This window comes from Dunckerocampus dactyliophorus, chromosome 4 (assembly GCF_027744805.1).
Source record: "Dunckerocampus dactyliophorus isolate RoL2022-P2 chromosome 4, RoL_Ddac_1.1, whole genome shotgun sequence".
Taxonomy (NCBI): Eukaryota; Metazoa; Chordata; class Actinopteri; order Syngnathiformes; family Syngnathidae; genus Dunckerocampus; species Dunckerocampus dactyliophorus.
This window is the reverse complement of record NC_072822.1, coordinates 6,495,735-6,512,679: the sequence shown is the minus strand read 5'-3', so window position 1 is coordinate 6,512,679 and position 16,945 is coordinate 6,495,735. Positions and strand designations below refer to the sequence as shown.

Below are 16,945 nucleotides of genomic sequence, written 5' to 3'. Positions count from 1 at the left end.
TTGGGTTGTGGCCGAAACAACAAGATTGCGGATAAAAATGGCCCAAATGAGTTTCCTCTGTAGGGTAACTGGGTTGACCCAAAAGCTTATGTCTCAACCAGCTGTATGGGCCCCTACGGCCGGTCTATGTGCAAAAAAATGCAAGAAACCCAAGGAGGGTCATATATTTACCAGCAGATTATAGCTAGGCAATGTAGCTCGGACAAATAAGGATGAAACATTGTTGGACTTGGTCTCTGGATTGGGTCGAAAACAAAAAGAAGGTGGTGACCAGATGATGCTTTTTCCCCTGCTTATGACTCACAACTGATGCCACCCCCCATGTTGGAGATGCCAAAAGGTTTACAAAGTCTGCATTTAGTTTTTTGTGTCCATTTGGAATCTTTAGCCAACTCTTCTTTATATTTGAGCTGTCAAAGCCAGTCGGCAGAAAATTCACATTTGCCCATTACGAGTTCTGTCCAAAATGGGGACAGAATGTGGGTGGACATCACCTCTCCGTTGAAGCAGCAGTAAAACGTGCCGTGCCTTAACCCGTGAAGAGTTTTTTCACACATATGCCACAACTGATTTTTTTGCCCAAATTTGGCTCTGTCTTTAAAATGTAATAACTCAGTCATTTCTGAATACTTTTTTACTTTCGACCACTCAAAATTTTCAGTGGCATCAGACCTATCCATACATATATAGTTTTTATTTATTTATTTATTTTTGATACCCTCTATGTACAATAAAAGCAATAATGTGCTTTCAGCAAAAAACAATTATGTGTATATCTATATAAAAAAATTAATTAAAATTGGAATGTTTGATATGAATAATTAGGGCCTTGAATATGTTAAAAAATCACAACAACAGATTTTTTGTGGCATGCACATTTTTTTGACAATGGCAATTTTATGTTAATTACCCCATAACGCGTTTTTTTGTTCAAATATTGACAGACCCTTGGAAGTGTATAATTTCTGAATATTTTTTTTACTTTCAACCACTCAAAATATTCAGTGGCATCAGACCTATCCATGCATATATAGTTTTTTGTATTTATTTATTTTTGAACGTGAATGAACATGAACAATAAACAACTTTTTTTTTTTTCGAACAATTCATGCAAGTCGGCCTCATATGATTTCGTCATACTGATACGCCGCATTTCGAGCAGACATTGGACGCTCTCAGTGGGTGTGTCACAAAGTCCACACTGCTTTCTCTTTCGTGAAGGTCCAGGTGTGGCCTCTGCAGCATGCAAGAAAGCGTTTTGCAAGGTTTTAAAAGCCAAAAAGCTGTCTTGCAGACAAAAAGCTGTTTTATCGACAAAAAGCTGTTTTGCAGAGAAAAAGCTTGTTTTCCAAGGCGAGCCGCATTGGGAAATGCTCTCAAAACACCGCTATCCAATAGGAAGAGGGAGGGGGGGGGTCAGATTCAAACGCTGGACCAATAGAAACATCAAACTACAACTCCCAGCATTCCCCCAAGCAGAGCCGCCATGTTGGAGTGACGCGCCGCTTACGCGCCGCTGACGCGCCGCTGACGCTGCAACCACAGACACGCATGCTCCGTGCATACATGCACAATTTTGCAAATAACACTTTATTTTGCAAAATAACTTCACCCAGCAATGCACACACACACACACGCACCTATTCTAGCAAGATGGACAGTTTCCATGACGTTCATTTTGCACGATTGGGCGCTCATTGCAAAGACGCTATTAGTTAGGCTGTGTCGCCATCCAGTGGATTGTGGGTGTAAATTCAAAAAAAAAAAAAATCCCTCTCTGCTGTTTTTCGACTCGCCACTGAATGGATTGAAGCGGAAATCACGGGAAATGCATGATAAAATATGAGGTTTTCAGTGCATCAAAAAATAGACATTATAATGGGAGTCTATGTGTCAAAACTTGGACTTTTGTAACGTTCTGGAGCATTTTTATTTTGCTCAGAGATGCAACACTTTACAAATGTTGGCATGGTGCCATTTTTTTTGTTTTTCATCTATTTCCAACCTGGGAGACCTTGAAGCAATCAAACGTTTTTTCCCCAAATGCTTTTCTCTTTAAAATAAATCTCACTGTCCAAAATATGGACAATAACTCTTCAAGGGTTAAAAGGAGTTGTTGGAGGACAGGAGCAGAGGGCCTGCCGTTTAACTTGTCAATCTTCTCAAATGTTTTCCAGAATGAGTCACCTACTGTGTGTTCTCACACAAACATCTTAGCTGCTCTAGCAAGCACCTTAGAAAAACAGATCCATCCACAATTTAGTTATTTGTAGTGTTATCGTTAAGAGAACACTAAAGTGGTAACAGTCTTGAAAACATGAATATTTTTCCAAAATTGAGTTTTCACTTTACATACTTTTCCAGACCTGGAAATTTGTCAAATCAAATTCCAGACTTTTCCTTATTTGCATAGGAACCTGAAAAGACTGCTGCTCGAGTGCTGACTAAAACTAAGAGATCATATTTCTTCAGTACTAGCTTCCCCACACTGGCTGCCTGTACAATTCATTGAATATGAAATGCTTCTCACCTAAATGGTCAAGCACTAAAAATGACTAACAATGCTTGTTGATCATAGATGACTACTTTGTATGACACCAGCGATTTAATTGATCTTATTTACATGACGGCATGTCATTTCTGTCTCTACATGGCTGTACGTTTAACAATTCTCTGCTGTACGTCTTGCAGGCGGCAGGAGAAGCGATCGCATTAATTGTATGTATATAGGTTAAAATTTGTTAAAATTGATTTGATTATGTCTCACAGCTGGCCTGGGAACGCCTTGGTGTCTTCCCTGGTGGAACTGGAAGAGGTGGCCGGGGACAGGGAAGTCTGGACTTCCTTACTGACACTGCTGCCCCCACGACCCGGACCCGGATAAGCGGAAGAAAATGAATGAATGGATGAATGAATGGATGGATGGATGAATGGATGAATGGATGGATGGATGGATGGATGGATGGATGGATGGATGGATGGATGGATGGATGGATGGATGGATGGATGGATGGATGGATGGATGGATGGATGGATGGACAATGTATTTAATTCATAAAATTTTACAGTTATCCTATATAAATAGCGAGTAATTCTATGACTCAACAATTGTTTGACTGGTTTGTGAAGCATAGATAAAATCTGAACCAATGCTCCAGGAAAGTCTGCATTCAAAACACTGAATCCTTGGAGTCATGCAGGCTCAAAAAATAAATTAAATAAAATATTGGGCACCTGAGCTGCAGTGTCATTGTGACATCAATACACCAGCTCTCTGAGGTGTGCCTGCGTGGCTGATCTTTTGAGTGCTGCCGGCTACGTGTTTTGATTGCCCTGGCATTTGTGCCTGCAGGGCACTTCTTTGTTCTTCATATCACTCATACCAGCCGCTCACTCTCGCTTTCTCTCTCTCTCTCTAGCACTTTCTCATCACTTTTTAAATGCGCTCATCTCCCGGCTCACTGTCTGAGTCTGCAGATGATGAGACGGTTGATGAGGCTGCTTCGTCAGTTCTACTTCTGTGTCACTAGCTTGCGAGCAAATGAGCGGACACTGGCGGCTGTTGTGATACGGCTGTGAGATATCGGCTGGAAGCTAATGAGGCTTTTTGCAGTATACTCACTGCGCTGATAATTTAAATCAATAGCATGACAGAGGTCAATTGGAAATTAGTTCGTGCTACTCTGACAGGCCTGTTAAATATGCAATGTCGTGAGCACTGCCGATGTTTGAAAATGAGCATATATTAAGTTAAACACCAATTTAAATTGAAGTGGAAACAAATATCACCCTTTGCCATGTACATAGCAGAACATTAAAAATAGATCAAATGATAACATAAGCATGGTAAAAGCTGCCCTGCGATTGACTAGTCCGGTGTGTGCCCAGATGGGATATGCTGCAGTAGATGGATGGATGGTGTATGTGAGCCTCTCAGAGAGAAACCCATATGAACCACCTTTTCAAACTTCACCTGTGATGGCTGACTTGCAACTCTCCAAGAAGCTGATTGTTGAACCACTGGTCAAAGTCCACATTGTCAAACAACTCAAAGGCAGCGAGTCCCACCGCGTTGTAAACTGCAGACAAAAGAAAAACATCAAAACTGAGTCAGCAATTTCATAAATCAGACTACAAAATTGCAGCACTTCCACACTTGTAATATTAAAACATTTTATGTATTGCAATTTCCGGCGTATTTGCCGCTACTTTTTTGTCACGCTTGTGGCACTGTACACGCTTGTGTACAGTGATGCGGCTAATTTGAGATTGCATTCTGCATCGGCTCTTCGTAGGCGCGCCCTCATCATGGAGAACGCGTGGAGAGGTGCATGTGATGCGGCTTGCAGGATGAAGGTGCTCGATCGAGTGGCTTTTGCTGCCAGTTTGCCGTTGGATCTTGGCAGCAGGGAGTGGTGTCAGGAAGTCGACTGTTGCCAGCAGATTTCGGCACGCTGGACTGCTGCGTGGGGAGGGGAGCACGGGCTTGGGGACTGATTTGCCTCGGGGGCGGTTGTGGCGCTGGGAGTGACAACGAAAGAGGGAGAGAAACTGGTGGGGCGTGTGGTGAGGGAATTGTGGGGCTGTTCGGTTCCGACTCTGAAGATTACAACTTTAGTGGTTTAGTACGGAAAGACGAGGATGAGGCCAGCGATGAATGACTTTTCCGGCGGGCTACTGTTTGATCAGATGTATTACACACACCGTTTGGAAAAAACATTTGTTTAATTAAAAGTTTAAAAAATCTTTCTGTGTATCATCTTTCTCTATACTAAATATTCCAAGTTATAACGTGAACACCCGCTTATAGACAGGTGTGGCTTACATGCAGTGGTGTGAAAAAGTGTTTGGCCCTTCCTGAGTTCTTATTTTTCACGTTTGTCACACTTGAATGTTTCAGATCATCAAACAAATTTAAATACTAGTCTGTGACAACACATCTGAACACAAAATGCAGTTATTAAGGGAGAAAAAAATCCAAACCTACATGGCCCTGTGAGAAAAAGTGATTGCCACCCTTAGCAGCAACAACTGCAATCAAGCATTTGCAATAACTTGCAATGAGTCTCTTACAGCGCTGTGGAGGAATTTTGGCTCACTCATCTTTGCAGAATTGTTGTAATTCAGTCAAATTGGAAGGTTTTCAAGCATGTCTTTTCTTTTGTCTCATCAGACCACAGAGTGTCTTCCCAATGGTCTTGGGGATCACCAAGATGTTTTCTGGCAAAACTGAGCCGAGACTTAATGTTCTTTTTGTTCAGCAGCAGGTCTTCATCTTGGAACTCTGCCTTGCAGGCAGTTTTTGCGCAGTGTCTTTCTTATGGTGGAGTCATGAACACTGAGCTTAACTGAGGCAAGTGAGTGAGTGAGCCTGCAGTTCTTTGGATGTTGTTGTGGGGTCTTTTGTGGCTTCTTGGATGAGTCGTTGCTGTACTCTTGGGATAATTTTGGTTGGCCGGCCACTCCTGGGAAGGTTCACCACTGTTCCGTGTTTTTGTTATTTGTGGATAATGGCTCTCACTGTGGTTCTCTGGAGTCCCAAAGCTTTAGAAATGGCTTTATAACCTTTTCCAGACTGAAAAAGCTCACTGAAGACCCAATCACACCGCCCGAACTTTGCTGTAGCGCTCCTGGAGCGGTGAAAAAAATTAATCAACGCTCGTAACCGCGCACAAAATGGGAAAAAAAATCGAAAACACGGGTGTTGTCCTAACGGTGCACCGCTTAAGCCGGCGTTGCTTTAGCGTTGGTTTAACGGTAGCAAACATTGGTTTAGCGGTGACGCGAGCGTTGGTAGAGCGGCGTTCTGCGCATGCGGGCTGGTGGTATCCTCATGAAGTGCTGGAAGGCTTGTGGATCCTCATTCCTCAGCTCCACCATCAGCTTGTCATACAGTCCATGTTCAGGCCTTCTCAGTATCCACTGTCTGACCCACACAACTCTGCCTCTCCTTCTTCTCTCTCTTCTCCTTCTGTCAACAGCTTGTTGCAATCTGAGGAGGTTGATTCTGCTGCTGGACTAGTGCACCAATCATAGCAAGTCTCTCAGCATCCATGGTAGTACAGTTTTACTGTAACTTTAAGCAAATTCGATATACTGTAACTGAGGTCTGCACTCAACAGCTATTCCAAATGGGCTCCTGGTCCATTTCTCCCCCTATTTATAGCCAAATTCTGGTCCCCCTCCGACACCTCCATACCAACGCCAAACCAAAGTTCATCACCGCAATGGATCGCTGCTTCAAGGCCTGACACCGTTGCAGTAATCCCGTGTCCACTCGAAAAAAAGCTTACAACCACTCCACCAAAGTTTGTGCAACGTTTAATCCAGCGTTCAAGATTTCTGCGTTGGCCTAGCGGACCCAAGCGTCCACGAACTTGCGTCTAGCGGCGCCAAACTTTGACTGGGCGTTGTTGGAGCGGTGATGAACTTTGCCGTGGCGGAAAATTGCCCGCTCCTCACCGCTCGCAATATTTTGTGCAGCTCAAAACTTTTGGAGTGGTAGGAGGGACCATCAGCGGTGGCCGAGCGTATACGGCGTTACCTTAACAGGGGCCAACTTCTGTTAAACGGTGGTGAACAGTTACGAGCAGTGATGAATTTTTTTTCACCGCTCCAGGAACGCTACAGCAAAGTTCGGGCGGTGTGACCGGGCTTTTAATCTCAGTCATTTATGTTTTAACAGGGGGGCAATCACTTTTTCATACAGGGATATGTAGGTTTGGATTTTTTTCCTCCCTTAATAATAAAGTTTCATTTAAAAACTGCATTTAGTTTTCAGTTGTGTTGTCATTGACTAATATTTAAATTTGTCTGATGATCTGAAACATTTAAGTGTGACAAACATGCAAAAAAATAATAAATCAGGAAGAGGGTAAACACTTTTTCACACCACTGTCTGTACAAATGTTTTTTTCCTCTTTAAATTTAGCGTGCGTGGCGTATATTCAGGTATGCTAGTCCAGAAATTCCGGTAATTTTTGTATTTTTTTTAATGAAGCTCTGTGGTGCAACAAAACAGTGACTTGTATTCAGATGACCTGCTCTTCAACTGCAGAGAGCAAAAAAAATCAACATGAAAAAAGGCAATTTGCCTGTAGTACACTGCTGGCAAGTGCTTAGGGAACATGGAACTAACACTGAATTCGAAAAAGGGGACAATAAGACAGAAAGCTGGGTAATAGTAGACAGAGTGTGGAACAGGCAACAGAAAAAACATGAATGAATAAACTGAGGAATATCATGCAAGGGCAAGATATGCTTACTACCACTTTCTCATATTTCAACTGCATTTGATTTGGCCTTGCACAATTTTCCCTTCAATGAGGGGACAAGAGGTGCAATATGTTCACTAACAATACAGAAAACATAATAAAAGACAACATTTTACTGTACATTACTTTGATACTCCTGCCTGCATCTTCGAAAATAAATGTGTCTTCAATATAAAGAAAAATACACTCTTATCGCTCCCCAGCAGGAACATTCTCATTGACGACACAGCAGCAGGTACACCTCACATTTGAGGATCTTCTTCAAGGATACTTTGACACGTCCACAACGACAGATCATTGCTTAACAAGCACTCTAGTGCTGGAAGGTAGAAATACTATGCTTGCAGCAGACAAGGGCTTACTTCAAAACCAGGAAAACAAAGTCCAACGTACGCCAAAATATTTGTTTTGTTTGGGGAAGAGACAATTTGGCTTGCCTCAACATTTTTGCTGAATACGTTTATATGAAGATGACATGTCTACACACAAATTTTGACACAGATCAGGTTGTGTTAAGTGCCAATATCTACCATCTATATATCTAGTATCTAATATGTATGCATATATTTGATTACTTAATCAGTATAGTAGTTTTTTAGTGTGCCTCTATTACTACTTAGACCAGGGTGTTTAAAGTGTGACCCACAGCTGATTTTTGATTGGCACATTCTAAAACTATAATTTAACAAAACAAAAAAAAAATCAGCAAAAATGAAAAAATCAGCAGTAATGTTACAAGAACAAAGTCAAAATATTAAGAGACAAAAGTTGTAATCTAACGCAAAAAAAGTCAGAATAACGTTGGAATATTATGAGGAAAAATAATGTCATTTTAGTAGCATAATGCTGAAATATTAAAGAAAGATTTTTTTAAAGTCATAATATTCTGAAAAACAAACAAATATGCATTCAATTGTCATTTCTGGAAAATTACATTATGGAAAAAGTTATAATTTTCCGCGAATAAGTTCAAATATTAACGGAATAAAGTCAGAATTACCAAAAGAAAATTTACAAGTAGAGAGTTTAAAAAAAAAACAGCTTTAATTTTATGAGAATAAAATCAAAATATTACGAGAAAAAAAGTTGAATTCTAAAAAATTAAAGCAGAGAAAACGGGATTTGGGAGAAAAAAATAAAATGGATTTCATAGGGCCCTAAGAGAGTTTGTTTAAAAAAATCTTACTCTACTAAATCACACCAAAAATTGATCTATAACCATGTCAAATAATTTGTCCTACCCTAAAAGTATTTTGCATGCCCATTTTGTCCAATTGTATCTTTTATTGGATATTTCATTGGATTAGGGACCTGACTCACAGAGGTTTGTTACAAAAGCCAAACAATATTCTTGGTCATGCTGTGTAATCCCACAAATTCATGTTTGTAACAAAAGGTTATTATTATTATTATTAAAAAAACTAAAAAGATCGGATCTGATTGGCAAGACTAAAAAAAAATCGGATTGGAAGCCAAAAAATGTGGATCGGGACATCCCTACAGGAAGATGACTAAAATATTTTTCAATTTGACATTTAAAATACAATTTTAAAATTGGTTGTATATTACATATTTTAATGTCTAGCTGTCTGTGACACCACCCGGAACGCATCAGATACCCACTTTTGGGTCACCACCCACCAGTTGAGAACCACTGATCTAAATGGCCATGACAATGGAGCTGCGGAGGATCCCGGAAGAATCCTTCCAGGAATGCATGAAGATGTGGTAGAGGATGCTTGGAAAGTGTGTTAAGACTACATAGGCATTACTTTCGAAAGAGTTTGTAGTTTGGATTTGAAATACAGTCATGGAAAAAATGATTAGACCAAACTTGTTTCTTCAGTTTCTTGTTCATATTAATGACCGGTAGGTACCTTTGTTTGGACAAAAATAACAATGACAACAAAAATAGCTCATCAGAGTTACATTTTTTGGCAGTAAAATGCTATAGCTATTCATGTAAGAACTTAAGTGATTTTGGTCATTATCAAGAAAACCATGTAAGTTGCTAAATATCAGCCCTTAAATTAAACTCTAATGAGATATATTTGTTATCATCATTCAGTTTGTCCAAACAAATGTACCTTTAGTTGTAGTAGGCATTAAAATGGATCAATAAACTGAAGAATCAAAGGTGGTCCATGACTGTATATGTTTTGTGACGTCAGTCCTGGAACTTTTCGGACGCACCACATATTGGCAGAAGGACTTCTTGCTCTTGTGTCAGTGACACCAAAACAGGTGGTAAAAAGCCGGGCTTAACAGGCTGTGTACAGTTATTGATTACTAATGCTGAGTGCATGTCGTTGCACAGACTTGGCAAATGGAGTGCTAGTCAGTGGCACTTTTACTAAGCCAGAATACTCTGACACTGGCATTGGCGCATGCGTCTGCAGGATATTCTTCATGTTGTGGTGATTTTCACAGAAACACTGTAAGGACCTGGTCCAATGATGCTCCTCAAAGCACCATCCAAACAGTGCCCTTAATATTGAAATGACAACAGACCATTACAATTACAGCCACCGATGCAGCCATATGGCCCGTGCCCTTATAGAAACGCTGAAATCATGCAGTCAGTGAAGCATTTAGGATGCAGATTACTTCAGGGCTGCTGCTACTGTGGGGTGCACGACGCCGAGATAATGTCCTCCAAAGTGATGGCGGCAGGAATGTGGCGTGCATGTGCCTCCCGGCAAAAAAAAAAAAAAATTATGATCCAAACGGGGCTTGCGCAGTTTGAGCAGCTCGACGCCTCTCGGTCGCATTTGAGCTCACTCATCCTGACTAACAGATGCATGAGCACAAACAGACGAGACAGATGGGCTGAAGCAGGAGCTTGGATTGTTAGCACTGAAACGTCGCCAGAGGTGAGGATTCAGGAAAGGTAAACGGAACTGTCAAGAAAGTCGGAACCACTCCTAATGGCACAGGGCACATTATGTTGAACCACTTTCTTTCAAACAAATACAAAGATTACAGACGTAGCATATTTACATCTAACTCTAATCATTTTTGGGGGATAGAGCCCAGTGGTTATATGCTGACATGTGTCTTTTGAGTTGAAAAAAGCTTTCTCTGAGGGCTGCAAGATACTGTATATTTACAGAACTATAAAATACCTCGGTGAAGAGAGGGCAGCTAGTTGTAGTTTACGAGCACCCAAGACCATCATTTATACGTCACAAATGCTATATGGTGTACAAGAAGTGCCGGGCCTAGACACTGAGCTCAGGTTATTACTGTGGGACATGACTAAAAACACAACAACACTATAAATGTCAGCTCATATTAAGGCTGCTGTTAAAATCAAAAAGTAATTATTTACTTATGTCTGTGAATATTCTCATTCACCCAGGCCATTTTATCAAATTGTACTCATTCTTGGCCTAAATGAAGCATTTTCAAGGATAAAAATGGCTACATGAAATAACTACAGTATATGAAGTAAAATACAAATACAAGGCAGAAGAGGCATTCTCTGTGATTGTAGTATTCTACATGTCGGTAATTGTTTGGTGAGACAGGCACCAGACGTGATCGCCTGAACAGTCATTTATCTCACAACACAATAATAACATAATAATCATAATAACACAAGCTACTGCTGGGGCCATAACCTACGACAAGCTAAAACTCAACTCTGAACCTCTGACGCCGCTTCCTGTCCTCCACACATCTTTCCACCTAAGGTCTCCCTCAGGAACACATTTACTGCGACAAACACGAGCAGGAGTTTTATTTACGTCTTAAATGGTTTATTTACTCTTATTATGTCTGCTATATTGGGTAATACGAGCGTAAAGCCATTTAAAGCTGTCCAGAAAAAAAACAAGGAACTGCTAACATGTGAGTCTATGTTATCTTATTTACAGTATGCCTAATATTATATCTGATATATCTGATTCATAATTGATTCACTAAAAGGACTAAAAATTATACACATGAATATAAGGAGCCTTCTCCCAAAAATGTATCCGATTAGAGTGTGGGTCATTCAGTATAAACCCCATATACTCACCTTTGCTGAAACATAGCAAAATTAATGATAATGACATTAAACTAGATAATTATATGCAATACAGAGCAGATAGGGGCAACAGAGGAGGAGGTGTGGCTATTTATATTCCCTTGCATTTTAGCTCTGAAATTGTCACTCCAAAAGTACTCCCATCTCTTTTTGAATGTCTTTTTGTTGAGTTAAAACTTCATGAAAATAAACATCTTATTATAGGTAGTATTTACAGACCTCTACCTGTCCACCCTGATTCAACTAAATGTATTTTATCCACTCTCACCTCATTTGAATATCCGCAAGAAAACGGTGTGACATATTATTGATGCTTTGTGTGGGTACTGTGGGCTTGTGGGGCTGGGGTGGTAGCTAGGAGCCCGTGTATGCTGTTTGTGATTGTGTTGTAATGTATATTTTATGTTTTCATGTTGGACCCCCTTAAAAATTTGATGATTCATCTCAAGGGGCTATCCATCAATAAACTTGAACTAATATGTCTTATTTTCTCCTCTTTTTTCCTGAGCATTTTAGCTAGGTGCTCAACTTCTGTGCAGGTGAAAAACTAACGGCAAGCGCAGCACCGTCACAACAGCTGACTCGATGGTCAACATACCCCATGGCTCAACAGAGAGTTTTTCCTTGCCTCTGTCGCCAAGTGCTTGCTCATGTGGGGTTTCACTTGGTTGTCTGTTTTCATTTATGAATGTGACCATCCTCTTTAAAGTGCCATGAGATAACTGCTGTTGTGATTTGGCGCTATAGAAATAAAATGAATTGAACTTAATCATTTTTGTCTCAGTTCAGTGTCACCAAATTCAAATCAAATTCATAGTAACTATTAACTCATTCAATTCCAGCCATTTTTCAAAAGACAACCCCTTTAGTACTGGCCATTTTAGACGATTCTGACTGATTTTTCAAGGCACACAGAATATTGTGTTCTATGGCTATATGAACATGGAACCTGCCAAAAAGAAGATTAGACTCTCGTCCTTTCATCAGAAAAAAAAAATTGTTTCTACCTTTTTCCGTGCTTTAGTAATCAGCAGTAGAACATAGGTAAGTTTCAGGAAAATATCAGCTCCCAACAAGAAAAGGGAGGAAAAACAGCTTTTTGTGAAAAGATACATTTCGAGCATAACTTTCACTTTTCCACACGTTTTGCTTTTGTGACAGCTCAAATATCTGAAACACTCTACCACCAGAAACACAACACAAAAATGGGTTGTTTTACATAAAAAGAACAATTTATTTATAAATATAACACAATGAACTATTTACAATTTTCACATTTGGAACTGAACTGTGTGTGCATGCGTTAAAATGTCCCTACAACGCATAAACTTGTACACGCTACATTCCTCCATGCTCCTCCACTTCCTCCTTGCTATCTAGTGTGTTAATACTGTGCATGCCGAGATCTTACTAAATGCGCTTCTGCCACCTTGTGGCCATTTTTATGGTTTAAAACTGCAGTGACAGTGACATCTATTAGTGTGCAGTTGCGCCATCGCCTCTTTTTGCCTTGCACATAAAAAAATGTAAAAGCCGTAGGCGTTCAGGCTTATAAAAACGTAAAAATACTGTACGTATTTGGCATTGAATGAGTTAATAGGAGCGATTAATTTAGCACAGAAATGAGGCACCAATACCTACTTAGTTTTTCGGTCTGGTTACTACCGTTTACGTGATGACACTGGTGCTGGTGTCATTACGGCAGAGTGTTTCAGTACCCATCCTTATTCAGGAGGCAATCACAAGAGCCTGATGCTGTGACCTTCCACACAAGTATAACCACTGTGAAGACGTAAAGAAAAGAGGTTCAGCTTACCTGCGTCCTTCATGAGCAGCTGAACGGGATCTTCCACATTGGTTGGGCCTGCAACAAAACACACACACACACACACACACACACACACACACACACACACATCAAGTGTTTCACTCCTGAGGAAACGTTCTACTCATAGATGATCTGCATTCAGATAATGCAAACATCATTATGCAAATGTATTATCCCCTTCGCTACCATTCATTTGCTCAGGTGTAAACACAGTAATTGCACTCAAAGAAGCATCTGATTACAAATAAAGTCTGGAAAAGTTTGGGATATTTATGTGATCGAGTGTTTGTTTTTATTCTACCTATTAGTAACAATATCATTTTTATATTTTGGCATTTAAAAAATATGTATTTTATATATTTTTGGTTAATTTAAAAAATATGCAAAATCTGCTTATGTTCACCAAAAATGATATATATTTATATCATTACACTAAGTCTTGGGCAGGAGTGTCAAACTCCTTTTCACCGTGTGCCACATCACATTTATGGTTACCCTCAGAGGGCCGCCTGTAATTCGGAAACCATATAAATGCATCATCACCTTGTGATATTATTACACATTTGATTATTATCATTTTTATTTTGTATTATTTTACAAACAAATTTACATTGAAATCAGAAGTCAAGGTGCCAAGCAGAAATTGGAGTGCAGAACTATTGTATAATTCATTTAAAATGGGGTTTTACTACAAAAAAAAGAAAGTGCCGTCAAAATTGACAGAACAAATACAGTCAGCAAGAATGATTGTAATTTTTTTTTTACTTAATATAATATAAATATATCTTAAAATGTTTTTAAAAAATTAATAAAATTAATCACTATAAAATGTAAATATAAAAAACATTTTTAAATAGTAAAGATAATAAAATAAAATTAAAAAAAGCATATTTTGTGTTATTATTTCCAGGATTTCGTGAGCTACATAAAACGATATGGCGGGCCAAATCTGGCCCCCAGACCTTGAGTTTGATAGCGGTGATGTAGTTGAAGGGTACTTAACACAATAATATGTTAAAAAAAACATGTTTCTTTCCATTGAAAAGCAAAGCAAAGGGAGACACCAGTAGTAAAGATATAAACTTCAGAAAAGACAGCCGGAAGATTCAATGGACACGTTACACACAAGTTGTGATTTTTTTCGATGTTCCGTCGCCTTTTTCACCAGTCTGCTTTCTACTTCTATTAGTCCTCGTTGTGCACTGAGCCCTCAAATCAATATCTGACTCCTTTCAACCATAGAATGATCTAATCTGCTGCCACTCTTGCTCCGGTGGAACGCATTTCCACTCGTGTCACTTGAAAGTGAAAGCAGCGTTGGGAGGTAAGGCCGGAAGCGAACCTTTCAAAACAAGTGGTAGTGCAATGACGCTGTTAATTAAGGAACAAAAAAAGAAAGCCAACAACAGCAACACAAGCAGGAGAAGGGCAGAGGCATTTGTGTATATGTGTGAATGCCACTGGAGAGTGGAGTGGTTTTAATGGTACGATGTCACGGGGGAGTCGAGGGTGCTGACAAAGCTATAGATTCCATGTTACGTATACCGTGACAGCTAAAGGCAACATGAAAGAACCTACATGCTTTTCTGCTTCATAAAATATGTAAAGGTTGACAGGAAGACTACATTTCATGAATAGGGAAAAAAACTGTTCTAAGTTCCAGTTCATATCACAGGCAAACTGAGGCATACATGTGCATCTATTCAATATCCAATCACAAGGCAGGAGGCTAATTAGGAATGGGCAACAATTAGTCAATTAATTGGGAATTATTTTGGTAACCGTAATTTCCGGTGTAAAAATTGTTTTTCTGTGAACCCTGTGGCTTATACAGTGGTGCGGCTAATTGGTGGCTATGTTGTCTCTTGGAGATGAATAAAGTATCTACAAGTACTGTATATCTCCTGACATCTCCTTTACTTCAGAACTGCTACTAATCGTTCAAATACTGACGCTCGCGAGCCAGTGAGGAAACGGCAGCTCTGTCTTTGGCAAAAGCCAATCACGAGCTATGAGTGAACTCACAACGAGTTTGTCAACCCATTGGAAATCGCAGGAGGTCATTACTCAATATAACAGCCCTACTCATGGTGTCATCTTCCAAAGTATGGCAACATCATCACACAGCAACTTAACACTCAAAAGCTAGGTAAGTAATATACAAGGCAAATACCGATATGAGTAGTTTAAAATAAAAAAATAAAAACAAGGCATTTTAACTTCATCCCATAATGCATTTCGCCCCAGCAAAGCATTTCACTGGTTATTGCTGCTGGGATGTTACAATGCTGACTCTGTCCAGGGGGAACCAGATGAGCCCAGAGGGAGGGTGACATCAATGCAGCACCGTGAGTCAGACTGTTATATTGAGTAATGACGATTTTTCAATGGGTTCACAAGCTCATCTGGAGTTTTTTCATAGCTCATGATTGGCTCCTGTCAAATAAAGCGCTACCTGGTCCTCACGGACATGTGCACACCACAATATGCCACTTCAACGTGGACATGTCCATCTTATAGTCCGTTGCGGTTTATATATGTACAAATCTGTTTTTCTCTCTAACTTTAGTGAGGGCGGCTTAAACACCAGTGCGTCTTATACACCGAAAATTACAGTAACTGGGGCAAAATAGAGTGCATCACTTGGCTGCAATCAGCAGAAGCGCTGTCACTCCAGTCTGAACTTGTTGGCAGCCTGAAAACTCTTCCAAGGAGCATTAATCTGCTCGGTGTGACGGTGGTGTGGAAGCAGGAGGTCAGAACATTCAAAGAGAGATTATTCCATCTCTTCACTACTGATGGAAATTGAACACATGAAGGCTAGCGAAGCAAAGTGGAAACAGCAAATGAGTACTTCTGCATTGCTTCAACCGTATTTTTATTTGCTAGGTTGGCTCCAATCATGATGACATGCTCATATTTCTCTACAAGAACCAGTGGCCTATGGGTGCTTTGTTTTGTTTTATGTGGCATGTGCATATGAAATGCAGCCGGGCCTCAAGCTCGACTGTCTCTCCGTCTGCTGCTCTGTTGTTGTCATCTTGTACTTTAAAGTATATATTTAACCAATTGCTGTATAACGTATTATTATTGAAGTAAAGACATCTGTAAAAAAAAAACAAAAAAAAACATACAGTCGTCATTATGGTTCGAACATCACGCCCTTACTCTATCAGGTTTTTTCAGTCATTAATTAATAATTGATCGCTGTTTCGTGGTTGAATGCTGCCTATTATAAATTTTTAGCAAATTGCCTAAATTAAGCATTTCAAAGCATAAAAAGGGCTAAATGAACGAAAATACAAATAAGGCATTCAGAAGACGAAGACGTGATATGTAGTATAATATCTGTGACTTGTGTGCGCCTTTAAGGAGCGGGGCCTTGGGAGTGACGTGTGTGACGTCAGCTAGCTAGAGTTGACAGTTGTGTTTAGCCGATGGTTAGCAGCAGCGTCTTTGGTTAGCAGTGTGGAGGAGCAAATACTGCCGACAACAGCTCCTGTGAGAATGTTCACTGCATATGTGTTCACTACTCGTTAATGAAGTGATTGAAGTGCGTCGTAAGTCGCTCCTTAACCGCAAACAGTATTCTACACTGATCACTCAGTGTCAGTAACATTATACAGATGAGACAGGAAGGAAGCACGTTGTCAAGAATAGCATGCAAGTCTATAATATATATCTTATTTAGAGGTCATATTTTCTATTATTGTGTCTACTATATTGGGTAATATGAGTGTAAAAATGCCTATAGGGGTGTTATTTCATGTGTTGAGGGCTCCAATAATGCTAAAAAGCCTATTTAGAAGG

The 16,945-nt window shown here is 39.9% G+C and overlaps 1 protein-coding gene across 3 annotated transcripts in view; it reads right to left on the bottom strand.

The window, feature by feature from the left end:
• ipo11 (importin 11) overlaps nucleotides 1-16,945 on the bottom strand; it is a 118,207-nt gene that overhangs the window by 73,493 nt on the left and 27,769 nt on the right. For all 3 annotated transcript variants that reach the window (XM_054772928.1, XM_054772930.1, XM_054772929.1), the window contains 2 exons: nucleotides 13,124-13,171; nucleotides 3,974-4,079 (listed from right to left, as the gene is read on the bottom strand). In XM_054772928.1, the coding sequence (XP_054628903.1) occupies nucleotides 3,974-4,079; nucleotides 13,124-13,171 (154 nt within the window). The remainder of the gene's footprint in view (nucleotides 1-3,973; nucleotides 4,080-13,123; nucleotides 13,172-16,945) is intronic.